At 38.1% G+C, this 13,260-nt stretch overlaps 2 protein-coding genes across 2 annotated transcripts; one reads left to right on the top strand and one right to left on the bottom strand.

Annotated features, from left to right (window-relative positions):
* Position 1: 1 nt before the first annotated feature.
* Positions 2 to 837, top strand: LOC122293871 (phytoene synthase, chloroplastic-like). The gene is made up of 3 exons (XM_043102311.1): positions 2 to 126; positions 209 to 401; positions 667 to 837. Exons 1-3 carry the CDS (start codon positions 2 to 4, stop codon positions 835 to 837), a joined length of 489 nt encoding a protein of 162 aa, XP_042958245.1.
* Positions 838 to 2,317: 1,480 nt separating this feature from the next.
* Positions 2,318 to 13,040, bottom strand: LOC122294158 (serine/threonine-protein phosphatase PP2A catalytic subunit-like). Its single transcript, XM_043102657.1, has 11 exons — positions 12,693 to 13,040; positions 10,113 to 10,169; positions 8,515 to 8,598; positions 7,149 to 7,220; positions 6,414 to 6,485; positions 6,046 to 6,086; positions 4,463 to 4,529; positions 3,290 to 3,481; positions 3,115 to 3,204; positions 2,906 to 3,013; positions 2,318 to 2,800 (listed from the first exon to the last, which is right to left on the bottom strand). Exons 1-11 carry the CDS (start codon positions 12,777 to 12,779, stop codon positions 2,735 to 2,737), a joined length of 936 nt encoding a protein of 311 aa, XP_042958591.1. The 5' UTR covers positions 12,780 to 13,040; the 3' UTR covers positions 2,318 to 2,734.
* Positions 13,041 to 13,260: the final 220 nt, after the last annotated feature.

Raw genomic sequence — 13,260 nt, 5'->3', positions numbered from 1 at the left:
AATGAGTGTTCCAGTGATGGGAATTGCACCAGAATCTCTGGTTTCTGCTCAAAGTATATATAATGCTGCACTCTACTTGGGTATCGGAAATCAACTGACCAACATTCTCAGAGATGTGGGAGAGGAGTAAGTTTTACCTCCCGTACCTCACCTGCTCAACATTCACTTGATTAATCTCTTCAATTCTTTTTCATTTCTCTTCTTTCAGTGCATTAAGGGGGAGAGTATATCTTCCCCGAGATGAGCTTGGACAGTTTGGGCTATGTGACAAGGATGTTTTATCAATGAAGGTCACTGATAGATGGAGAGAGTTCATGAAAGAGCAAATTACAAGAGCAAGGTTCTACTTCAACCTTGCCGAGGAGGGAGCTTCCCAGCTCGACAAGGCTAGCCGCTGGCCAGTACGTACCCCCTTTCATTTAGACTCCCCCAAATGGAATGTAGCCTCTTTCTCTTCCTTGCATTGAAGTTTAAAGTATAAGTCCATCATCTAAACTTGGGATGTTATTGGATTTACAAGTGGATCTCTAAAACATTTTTTAAACAATCTAAAACTCTAGAAAAAGAACAAACTTCCAATGTAAATATCATGCAAGTCACATTTAAAGAATGATGAAGTCAAGGTTTTGCAGAAGTTGATGCTCATAGTTTGTGGTGATTTTGCAGGTATGGTCATCCTTGCTATTGTATCGAATGATCTTGGATGCAATTGAGGATAACGATTACGATAATTTGACAAAGAGAGCCTACGTAGGAGGAGCAAGAAACTTCTCATGTTGCCTCTGGCATATACCAGATCTCTATCGAGTCGCAAGGTTTTTTTATAAAGGGCAGTGAAATATATAATGCTGGTGTATTTCATTAATGAAATGAAAAGGTGTGGGGTTTTTACTTTGTTAACCGATTATACAATTTTCTTTTTAAGCAAGTAGTAGTAAGTTTACCACCAAAGTGGCTGCCCAGTTGGCACGAGCTAGTATTTCATAGCTTCGAGGTCAGGAGTTCAAGTCAAGACATAAGTTGAAACTACTTGTGGTAGTAAAGCATAACCTTTAGGCTATGAGATGGGCTTTGAACCAGCTGGATACTTCGGGAGTGCTATGGTGACAGGCTCTCACTCTTGGGACAGTAGCTATAGTTTAAACTAAACATTCCGTAGTGGGGAGGGGCTCTTATAGTCACATTCAGAAAGAGTTGTTATGCTAGTCGCCCCCACCTCCCATTTTCTTGAAGAAAAAAAAAAAGTAACAAGTTTAAATTGTACATTGAGGATACTGCTCATATTATTGCATAAAAAATAAAAATGAGTGATAGGACTATTGGTTTTGTGACCGATATTGAAGTTTCCACATGTGCCATTCTCATGACTTAAATATTCAGTTAGTTAAATCTTGAAACTCAAGTCATCAATTTCGTAAGTCCCATCTTGTTCATTGTCATTAATATGTAATTTTTCTAAAACCCCTAAAATATGATTTATTTATTCATTAATTTGTGAGATGATCTTATTGTTATTAACAAGTATCCCATCTTTATTTAATAATTGTTTGCATATGAATACTTTATGTTCATATTATGTGATGTAAAATGGAAAGATTATCTTTCATGTGTTATTTGGAGATCAAAAATAGGTTTTTCATATTCCTTGTGGTGGTATGATATGCATCAGAGACCTAAAGTGAGCCCTCCACATTTATAGAGCATTCGTTATGGTTTAAAAACAATGTCATACGCACCTCATATGTATCATATATGGGGGTGTAACTATATCACAAGTCCATCTGGCCTCGTGAACTTTTATTCCTAGAGTTGTGAACTGCTCGATGCTAATGTTAAGAAAATCTAATTCCATATCATTTGCATGGAAACCAATTCACCTACATTCTTATGAATCCTTAGGTTTGTTGGTTTATTACTTTGCAATGATTGTTAAGAATGGGCATGCCTCTTAGGGTTGAGGTTCTCTAGTACGTGCCTCACAGACGTTTTCTAGCATACAATGGCAATGCTACTTCCGGAAAATTTTGGATAAACACAACAAATACCATCCGATAAGTGGAATGTATATCTTACCTCGGAACATAAACACATTCGCATCTGTTCCAAAATATAATTAGTTGCCTCATAATCATTGATTTTGAGTTGATACTCTTCCAGGTTTATTGCTTTTCTCATACGTAATCAATTCTACGTAAGAAGCGTGTGAAAAGGGAGGAAAATTAAAATAACACAGATAAGAAATCTCAGAAAGTAGGCTTGAGTACCAAAAATTAAAACAAAGAACCTAGAAGAGGAATCGTGTAATTCAGACTCAAAATAGGAAAAAATTATCGAGGCACCCACTATAAGAAAAAATTACACATCGTCCCTCTACAGAACCCCGACCAAAAGCCATCCATCCATCTACAGAGAAGCGGAGGAAAATAAGGAGAAAAAAGATAATAAAAAAAGGGGGAGATCAGTGCTAAGAAATAAAAAAGATGCCAATTTTGTTCGCTGAAATTGGTACACATAAGCTCCTATAGCGTCGCCAGTTCTGCTCCTTCCTCTCCGGAAATTGAGCATACTCAAATAAGAAGTCACAGTAAGCCCCCCCACCTGCACATTTTACATACTTTTCACCACTCAACCACCACTATAGCAAAATTATGAACTTTTAAATCTCATAGACAGCCTCATCGTGAAACAGCTAGCCACTAGCCGCTTCCAATTCAGCAACTAATTTACTGCTGCATCATAGGAAGTAATCTGGTGTTCTTCTCGTCACATCAGGCTCCCCCCTCCTTGGAGCAGGCTCAAACTGCACCCAAACATAAAAGAGTTCAAGCTTGTTGTTGTGCATCATTTATGCGCGTGCATCATTCATGTTGCAAAGGTGGTTAGTCCAAAGAAAGAGAGAAGAGACCTGAATGAATGTGTGGCCCTTGCAGTCATCAACTTCCAGGATAGATGCCATGTTTCCACAGCGATAACAATAATTAGGCGCACTAAATATTGTAACCACTTTTTGTTCCTGTCGCAAGGAATTCAAATTGAGGACACAGACTGACCATCCCAAACAAAAAATTATGACCAAACAAAACCTCAAAATGCAGCTAGGCACTTGCCACTTACATGACCCCAATTATATCCTTCCATAACCAACTGGTGAGCTCTAGCAATCAGCTTTAGGTTATTAGTATGGTTGAACTGCTCAGATATGTCCTGTAAAAGATACGAGCAAACTGATCAACAGAGCTTGAAATTACGTGGGGAAGATAGATTTAGTGAAAAACAGAAATTAAACCACCTGGCCAAAGGTGTATCCAGCACCCCTGGGAGAGATACCCCAACCACAGCGATCATCTGGATCAGACCATAATAGATCGCACATAGGTCCCTCGTGAGGAACTTCTTGAACGCGGTCAAAGTTACGAATGTTATCTAGGGTCTCTATGGAAGGGGACAATCCACCATGCAGACAAAATATTTCAGATTCAACCTTCAAAAGATAAGAGGAAAGGTTAGCATATCATCACACTATCATCCAGAACACCTAACAACACTTCCCCCAGTGTCCTTGGGTTGCAGGTGTGCCCCTGGCACTTTTTCAATTATAGTGGGGATTGTTACCCATTAAAAAGCACCACATTAACACTTACAAATTTTTTTGATAAGTAAACGATTGTATTAATAATAAAAGGCTTAGCCCAAGTACACAACAAGGTATACACAAGTTAACGCCTATAGAGGAACATTAACACTAATAAATCACTGCAGCTTATGTAACATTATCTATTTGAGAACTGGGACAATCAAAAACTGAAAGATGGTCCCCAACAACTCAATCATATGCAAAATTATGATGCATGAGCAGATAAATAATAATATATAGTTCGAGTTTTGAAGCAGCAACAGGCTCCAACAAAAAAATAAGTAACCAAATGCCTAGGCATAAATTGAAATCAACCAGGCAATCATACAAGAATATGAAATCTATCTACTTAAGCATGATGATCATGTGGTCAACACTCCTTTGCATTGAAGAGCTTCTGTTGCAGATATAACTCAGCATTACTAGCAGGGGAACTGTACAGATAACAATATAGTTGGACAAAGGGTAATCCATAACAGTTAAATTATGCCATGATGTTACAGTGCCAATGATCACAAAGAGGTTGCAAGAATTAGCTATCGATCTTCTTCAAAATTTTCAAAGATAACATGCATCAATCCATCTCGAAAGCAATCACCTATTCAACTCTGGCTCAACAAAGCTTCATTTCATCACAGCTATATGGATCAGCTACGTATAAATGGTTCCTTACAATATTCCTAGATTTTTCTCCTTCCTTTTATACCAAATGAATGGTGCTGACGGCAGTGTACACGACAAATCAGATGAAATAGATGCAGGATAGCATTACCCTACTACAACAGTCATTTAAAGCATCAAGGAAATAGCAAATATAATTATACTAACCAAAGCTGTTAGCGGGAAATAGTCAAACAAATCTGTAAAGATCTTCCAAACATTGGCATTACCATACCTGGAAATAAACCAAGGCAAAAGTACCTTTAGAGATGATCAGAAATGGTAATATTCAACCAAAATCAAAGAGGTCAAAGGTTGGGGAGAGCAGTAGGATTTGCTCGTAAGAGACTAGCTGCAGATCTTGAATGTAGCATATTTTCAAAATATTTACCAAAAGCAATTGTCCATCCACAAGCGAAGTCAGTTTTGAGCTGTTGAATTTAATTTAATTAGTGTTTATGAACAAAGCACCAAGTATTTCTCACCATGTATTTCTTTCAAATATATTGGTTAACATATCAGTCATTTGGGACAAGTAAGAAAAATCTCATACACATTGTGCATCCCACACCATGGATGTAAATAAATTGAAACCAGATTCAAACCAAGGGCATATGCACAAACGGTATGGATATTTAGCACTCTCCCAATAACATGGTTCATTTACAGCCTAGAAAAGCCCTTTCCAGCCAAAGAGATAGGGAGGATAGATAAAACGGAAAATGGAAGATATTGGTTTCCCATCTTGCGTGTTTGGTACAAGCTATGAAAAAGTGTAAGAAAAATGATCTCATATTCCCTTGACTGGTAAAGATAGAAGTATGAAAAAGAAGAAAAGAGAAACTAGTTGTTTCTAAATTTAACGCACTTAACAAGAATCATTTAAAGAATTGAGAGAATTGAGGCGTAAATTTGTAGATACACATTAACCCATCAAAAAACATTGTAGAAACACATTACCCTGCATAATTGTAATACCTCATATGATAAGGATGAGAATAGGTGGTGTATGGGATCCCACATTGCTTGAGAATGAAAAATTCTTGCTCTTTATAATGTTCTAATGTGGCTCTAATTGTATCATTGACTATTTTTTTTGAAGTATTAAGCTATGTGGTTTGGGCCTTTCATTGGGGCGTTACAAATGGTATCAAAGCCTATCCCAACTAGAAATGTGGGACTCAAGCCGTGCCACCTACGACGGACTAGCCCGACGAGGACGTCAGGAATTTAAGGGGGGTAGATTGTGATACCCCATATGATAAGAATAAGGGTAGGTTGTGTATGAGATCCCACATTACTTGGAAATGATAAGTTCTAGCTCTTTATAAGGTTCCAATGTGGCTCTAATTGTATCATTAAAAGCCATGTACTTTGGGCCTTCCATTGGGACGTTACAATAATCCATCCCATTTCTTCCAATTTAGGGATGATCAAAATTCCATCCTGATTTTCCCTCCCACCAAACAATGAGAACACATAATTATGTCTATATTTTCCTTCCCTTCTTAATTCCTCCCCTTTACCTTTGTACCAAAAGGACAATTAAAGAAAGAGAAAAAACCTGATAATAAAAAAGATAGTCATGAGAATCTCAAGCTAGAGACTTGAACTAAAGTCACAAGTAATGATAGAAGGTATTTTCTTTTATAAGTAAAACGAGGGGAGCAACACAAGGACTAATGATAGCAGGTACTACATTAGTAGGTTAAAATGAGCTTGTGGCAAACCAAAGATATTAAGAAACTCACTTTCGAAGGCACTCATCATAGAAGCCATAGACTTGAGTAATCTGCAATGAGAAACATAAGGCAATAATAAGCATAAAAAGCTCATTGCAAAAAAAAAAATATATATATATATAACAGAAGGCACAAAAGACTCACATCATAGAAAAGTGAAACAAAAATGGCATTACACCTTACAACCCAAATGGGAAAATGGACGGAACCCCAAAATGAACCTCCTAATTATAATAAAACAACAGATTCATGACCAGCTCCTAACAATACAATGGCATTTACCATAATGTTGTTATGATATAGAAACAAACCATTACGAAGTCATTTAACAAGAATAAACAGAAATTCTTAAAAAAATAAATCCAAATTATTATTACCTGGCGGCTTTCGTGATTTCCTCTCAGAATAGTAATCCGATGGGGATAACGCACTTTTAAGGCCACCAGAAGCTGAATAAAGGACTTAATCATTACAACAGTAGTTGCAACTCAAAGAAATGTCACCAAGCTAAATAAACATCTAGATAATGGAAACAAAAAGAATGAAGAGCATCCAATCTGTTGGATTTAGACATACCAGATAGGTATTAAACAAGACCCTTATCTATTGCATAAAAATATATGGTACATTCAACAAATGCAACCCTATAGGTAACATTCAAGGAAATATAAGAGAAACTGTCACTTTATAATGTTCGCAACCATTCATTCCAGACCCGGCAGCATATGCAACAAAATTTACAACTCGTGTTTCTAGGAAGAGCCAGAAAATAAGATCCATGGTCATTGCGCTGCCCAATGGCAAGGGGCAGTTGAGAGAGAGAAAGGGAGTGGTGTGGGGCCCAGTAGGTCCCATGCAGCCTGTGGGGCCCGCATATCTTTCTCTTTCTCCCTCTCAACTGCCCCTTGCGATGGGGCAGCACAACGGCAGGGGAACCAAATCCAAGAGCCAGAGCCTTGTGAATGAATGAAGCTACAAAAATTGATTGACTCAAATATTATGGCCTCAACTTAAGTTAAAAAATTTTGTCCAGAGAATCAAGAAATTCTTTGTTGGTAAAAGTTAAAACATCATACATCAGAAAGAATAAAAAAGTATCAACTTATACTTACAGTGACAGTTTCGACTGAATAGTAGCCACGATCGACATAATCTCCCATGAATAAGTAATTTGTATCAGGACACTGTCAACAAAAATATGCAACCAGATATGGATATTTAGTTGTAAACATCCACTTATAAATAAAACCAAGCAAAGACAAATGATGGGACTGGAAAAAAAGCTCAATGCAATCGCTTAAACAGATGACATGTCCTATCGGGGAAAAGTAAATGCATCAACACAACTATTAGGTCAAAGCACAGTAGTTGTGATGCATATCCCATGTGGCAATACAGAGACTAGTAGCAGATATAACTGGCATTACAATTATAGGCTATGGCCACAAAAATCTGAAGGCTCAATATCTATATGGAGAAAACAATGACAACTGAACAAGAAAAGATGGCAAACTTCTTGATCAACCAAGTTCATCCTACTTGTTTGAGACAGCCAAAAGCTGCACAGATAGGCACCAAACTGATGAAAGAGACAATGACTGCTCAAAGCCTGTCCAACTTACAATGTTACCAGAAACTTCAGACTGAAAAGAGCTGAACTGGTACATGCCATGTGTTTTTTTATTTGCACAGGATCCCGGTGAGCCATAGACCCTAGTTAGGAGTTTCCCGCAAGTGCACCTTGGGTATTTCAAGGGAAGTTTTTCTCATTCCAATGGCCACAAGAGTGTGAATGCGGAGTTTAGAACCGAAGACATCCGGTTTATACGCCTCACCCTAGGACCACAATGCCACCCCTTGGGGTTTACATCTGTGATCAAGCACTTGTAACCATTCAACTCTCAAACATGCCTTGTCTTGATTTGCAGTAGAATAAATGAAATTACCGGGCATATCAAGGTGAAAGGCACTTTATTTAAAAGGAAGCATGAGGTTCTAATATACACAACTTTCATGATAACTTACATGATTTCATAACGGAGTTTCAAGGGTTAGAAACTTAGATCACATAATAATATTGGGCATTCTTTGCACTGAATGTTAAGAGGAACATTCAGATAGACCTTCATTTCCTGTACACATGCTTTATTAAGTTTCCTTTAATACTTCTCATTTTCTTCTACATATTATCACATCACATTTAAATTTTATAAATAAAACTTACGCGAGACACATTACAAGCCACTCTAAACTTCTTGTTTTGCTATTCCACAGCTCTAGAAGCCTTGGTCAGACATGCAACAATGAACATCTTAACGCATTGCATTAAACCTCGATTCCAATTAGAGAATTTCAATTTTCAAAAGCAGTTAGATAACAACTCCAATCAGTTCATAAATCCCATGCAGTAACCAATCACCATACCCTTCAGCAAACATAACATGAGTAGAATGTTGACAGCCCTAGTCAGAAAAATACCTTCCCTCCAATGCGAAAAAGCTCTGCAAGATCATGGAATTGCCCATGAATATCACCACAAATTGTAACAGGACTTTTAACGGGCTGCAGTGAAAAAAAAAGTTACAACTTGCAGTCAGGTAAATAAACATAAGACAAGAACCCAGTGATTCAAGAAAAGGCAAAGCATGAGTGTAATAAGCACCAGAAACCCATTGAAAATGTATGAATCTTGAATCGTGCAATGTAATACAAAGGATACTTGTGCATTCAATTCATAACTAAGCACTGATGATAGCCTGAATCCACATTGTTTAACCACAAAAGTTGGCACATAAGAGAGAATGGAGACCCAACATAATACAAAAACTAAAGGCATGATTTAAAGAAAACAGTTAACATATTGCTAATTCCATTTAGGATTGTCTCTTTCATCAATAATATTCATAGAAGGGGCATAACATTTGTTTATTTTTTGATGGGTAGGTAGGGAAGCAACATATTCCACCGACAACCTAACTCATCCAACAACATTTCATCATAAGTTTCTAACGCATCAATTGTTCTACAGAACGAATTGTTACCATAACACAACATATGAATTAGAATCTCCATAATAAGATGGAAAATGACCTCAAAGCGCAAGCTACATTTCTAGTAAAGCTACAAACAGTTTCTTTTCTATGTGGAAAGGGAAACTTCAGATCGAAATTTCAGCCATTAATCTCAGCCACTCAAGTTAAAAATTCAATCAAATAATAATGCAGTAACAAGAGCTTCCAAAAGTCAATCAAATACTTTGTAAAATATCAAGACTGGAGTAATAAAACTCCATCATTAATTAGTGTAACACCTTAGTCCAATACCATGAGTCATATAGAGTGAGAAGTAAAGATAATCATGAGTGCTAAGTCACGCATTGGCTACTTACTAAATGAAACTAGACTTTATAAATGATTTTAGGGAAGCTTCAAATTGACAAATCTTTTTGGAGTTATAGAATAGATGTAGCTAGTGCTTTCTCTGGATTGCTATATATGGTATCCCCGCCGCCTAATAAGACCAACAATATGATACTGAAGCATTAACGAGCATGTCAATAATTTAAGAGGAAGAGTATGTAACACCCCATCCCACATTGGAACAAGGAATGACTCACATACAGTGGGGGTAAGCCAGACAGGTAATGAGAGCTAATTCCCAAATTCGGCAACTTAATAGGTGAAATTGCACTTCATAAGTGATTATAGTAAAACTCCAAATAGACCAGTCTTTTTGGGTTTACAGTGCAGATGTGACTAACGCTTTCCTAGAGGTCGTTCTAATCGGGAAGGTTTTTTTTTTTCTTTGATAAGTAAATCAGGACGGAATAAACCTAACCTATTAATGGAAGCTGTTTCTTTATGGGTTGGTGGAAGCTGTTTAAATGCATTTTAACAATCCTCACCCGCCTAAGTGCATCAATAATTCTAAAATCCATAAGTAAAGATCCTTGTTACTTGAGGTTGGGGTGTATAATCCAAACAATTTGAAACATATATGAAGTAAGATCCAGCAACTATACGAACAATCAGTATTATGTAATGAGACATCACAAAAGAATAGATAGACAGCCACACCTGGACATTGCTTTCTTCCATTAATATCTCCTTAGCTTTATCACACAGCACCCGTACCTACAACAATATAAAATATTAACCACCATTATTGAGAAATGATTTTGGATCACTGACAGAAAATGACTGAAAAATGAGAGCATAATCTAACATTCTGAAAGTCCATTACCCAAACTTTCAAGTAGTTCCAAGATCATCAAATTCCATAGCCAATCATATTGGACATTGCACTGCTTTGGTCTTTTGACTCATGACACCATAATGCACACAAGATAACCCAAATCCAATGGAACTAAATTCCATGTCCAAAAGATAATATATATCCAACTTTATACAATATGAACCTAGACTTTATGGTCATAATAGTGTCATGCGGCTTTTCCCATCAAAAGCTTAAATACAGCTTATCTGCATAAAACTGATAGAGACCCTGGAGTAAACCACCATTAGTAGCTTTAGTAAAGAGATCAAAATCACCTAAATATCCACCATGATGTCTCCCGCTTCTGTCCCATTAGAATCAGTAGCAACCCATCATTCGGTGACAAATGCTAGTGAACTGTCACGTAGATTACTACTAGCTGTCAAGATTTGCACTCAGCTCGAATCTTTCCCACCTTAAGCCAAGTAAGACTATCACGTGACACTAAGACATCCTCCAATAACACATCTTTGTTCCATTAGATTTTTTTATCGGTAAATAAGATTTATTAATCTTAGGAATAGGCAAAAGCCCAAGTACACGGGTCATGCAAGAGCCATGCCTAGGAGTGATGTTCTAGTGATACAAGAAACTCATGAATGGTCATGCCATTAAAATCAATTATAATCAACCATTGAAACAAGGTGTTAAAAAGGAAAGTTCTAAGTTCATCCAATGAAAGCTCACGATTTTCGAAGTTTCACTCGTTCCTCTCCCTCCAAAGACACCACCATAGGCAGATCGGAATCATCTTCCAAATTGCAGCAATATTAGAGGTGCCTTGGAGACCCCTCCATGAAGCTAAGAGGTCGATCACCCTTCTTGGCATCACCCAAGCTACACCACCCTATCAAAAAAGTCATTCCGCAAAGTCTGGCAATCTCACAACGTATTAGTAGATGATCAATAGATTCTCCACTCTTTTTACAAAAACAACACCAATCCAAGACTATGATTTGGCATTTCCTTAGGTTGTTGATAATGAGAATCTTCTCCAAAGTAGTTCATACAAAAAAGGATGCCTTTAAGGGGCCTTTGTCTTCCAAATGCTCTTCCACGGAAACGGATTTACAATCATCTTAGAGATGGATTGGTAGAAGGAGTGTACTGTGAACTTCCCTTTCACCAAGGGGCGCCCAAAAAGCTTGTCTTCACCTCCCCTACCTCATAGGGACAGAATAGACTAGGTTGTAAAATTCAGAGATTGCGCCAACTTCCCAATCATGGACAGCTCTAAGAAATGTGACATTCCATTGGGGAGTGCCATTAGATTGGTCAAGGAGATCAGCAATTGAGACTTCCTTCATTCTTTCTATACCAAAGAAGTCTGGATAAGCTTCCCTAAGTGCCCTGTCACCACACCATATGTCATGCCAGGATTTGATTCAGGGCCCGTCATCCTCCGCAAAACAGGTAAAACTAGAAAGTTTAGTCCATCCACATCTGATGTCCTTCCAAAGCCCCACCCTATAGGATCCACTCACCTCGTTCGAGCTCCAACCTCCCCATGCTCAACCATACTTTGAGTCTAAAACTGTTCTCCATAATCTCCATGTTCTATGGGATATTTCCATAGCCATTTTCCCAACATCGCCTAATTAAAAAGCTGCAAATTTCAGATACCCAAGCCTTCTCCAGAAATTGGGGAACAAACGGTAGCCCATTTTACCAGATGAAATTTGAACACATTATTCATTCCTTCCATTAGATTTCAGATCCTCAGACTTTAAAATTTTACCAATTAACAGGGCCATACCCACCAAATGTGCCCTACGAAAACCCACAACACCAGGGAAAAACGGACCAACATTTCCCATCATAAAGCCACTATAGGAAGGTCGCTACCTCTTGAATAAATGGGAACTCCCATTTTCTTTAATGAGAAACAAACAAAAATTAGTTCAAACTGTGATAACCCCAGTCTTGTTCGGCTTTTTTGTACGGCAAATACGATAACTTTATACAATAAATGGAATTTCAGTTTCATCGGTCTGTGCTATCTCAACATCAGTCTACGTATACTTAAAGCAAGCCTGTGGTTTGATACACAAGCAGAAGAAACCAATAGGGCCATATTTGACACATATCCTACAATGGATCTAGTTCAATTACAAATAAATCTAGAGCCTCCCCACCAAATGGATCCCAAAAATCCCTAATTCAGCTAATCTCACAGATCACGCCCATATCACGCGCGCACGCAAAAAACCATAAGTTATCCGATCTGGCTAGCGCAAGCCCTAAGGATCAAACCCGATCCGTCATATTCGCGAGAAATAGAACCATAGATAGATCAAAACCACCAAGAGAAGCAAAAAAAAAAAAAAAAAAAGGAAAAAATTAAACATAAGAGAAAGGAGAATGAGGATGCAGAAGAGCACCTCTTGCTCGGACAAGGGCTTGCACTGCATGAGCTGCGAAATATGCTCGTCCAGGTTCCCATGTGAGTTCGAAGGGACCGAATCCATGCTTTCTCCTGCTCCTCCTCTCCTCCACCTTTTTCTTCCCTCAAACGCACCGTTTCACAGACCAAGATCCCTCCCAACCTCGCCCCAACTCCACAAACTATAGATCTCTGTAAACCCTAGCAAACTTCGTCCAGTTCTCCCGCTTCGTCCTGTAGTTCTAGAAAGAGAGAATGAAGCCTGCGGGAGAAAGAGAGTGGTGGAGAAACCAAAATGGTTTCTTTCCGAGCTGCTTCTGTGGGGGAAATGGTAATTATATGTTTTTAGCGGTTTTAAAATTTTCTGGAGAATATATTGGTGGTGGAAGTCTTTTCAGTCGTGCCATTAGCGCGTGTAAGGCTTAGTGAGGTCCTGGCGGGCTTTGATTAAAAATCAGTGTGCACGCTCCTTGATAGAGCGTGCTGAATGGAGGAGGAAGTATTGTGAGGGAACATAATACACTAAAGTGTACACCGAGTGGACAAATTGGGGTAACATAATAGCA

Source organism: Carya illinoinensis, chromosome 14 (assembly GCF_018687715.1).
Source record: "Carya illinoinensis cultivar Pawnee chromosome 14, C.illinoinensisPawnee_v1, whole genome shotgun sequence".
NCBI classification, from domain to species: domain Eukaryota; kingdom Viridiplantae; phylum Streptophyta; class Magnoliopsida; order Fagales; family Juglandaceae; genus Carya; species Carya illinoinensis.
The sequence above is the reverse complement of the archived record's forward strand: the minus strand, read 5'-3'. Positions and strand labels throughout refer to the sequence as shown.

Excerpts from the sequence above, each read along its gene's own strand:
- LOC122294158 (XM_043102657.1), bottom strand. The coding sequence starts at position 12,779 with ATGGATTCGGTCCCTTCGAACTCACATGGGAACCTGGACGAGCATATT. Across the intron at positions 3,482-4,462 it reads ATTTCCCGCTAACAGCTTTG|GTTGAATCTGAAATATTTTG; the intron begins GTTAGTATAATT and ends TATCTTTTGAAG. Across the intron at positions 2,801-2,905 it reads AGGGCCACACATTCATTCAG|TTTGAGCCTGCTCCAAGGAG; the intron begins GTCTCTTCTCTC and ends GTTTGGGTGCAG.
- LOC122293871 (XM_043102311.1), top strand. The coding sequence starts at position 2 with ATGAGTGTTCCAGTGATGGGAATTGCACCAGAATCTCTGGTTTCTGCT. Across the intron at positions 127-208 it reads CTCAGAGATGTGGGAGAGGA|TGCATTAAGGGGGAGAGTAT; the intron begins GTAAGTTTTACC and ends CTCTTCTTTCAG. Across the intron at positions 402-666 it reads ACAAGGCTAGCCGCTGGCCA|GTATGGTCATCCTTGCTATT; the intron begins GTACGTACCCCC and ends GTGATTTTGCAG.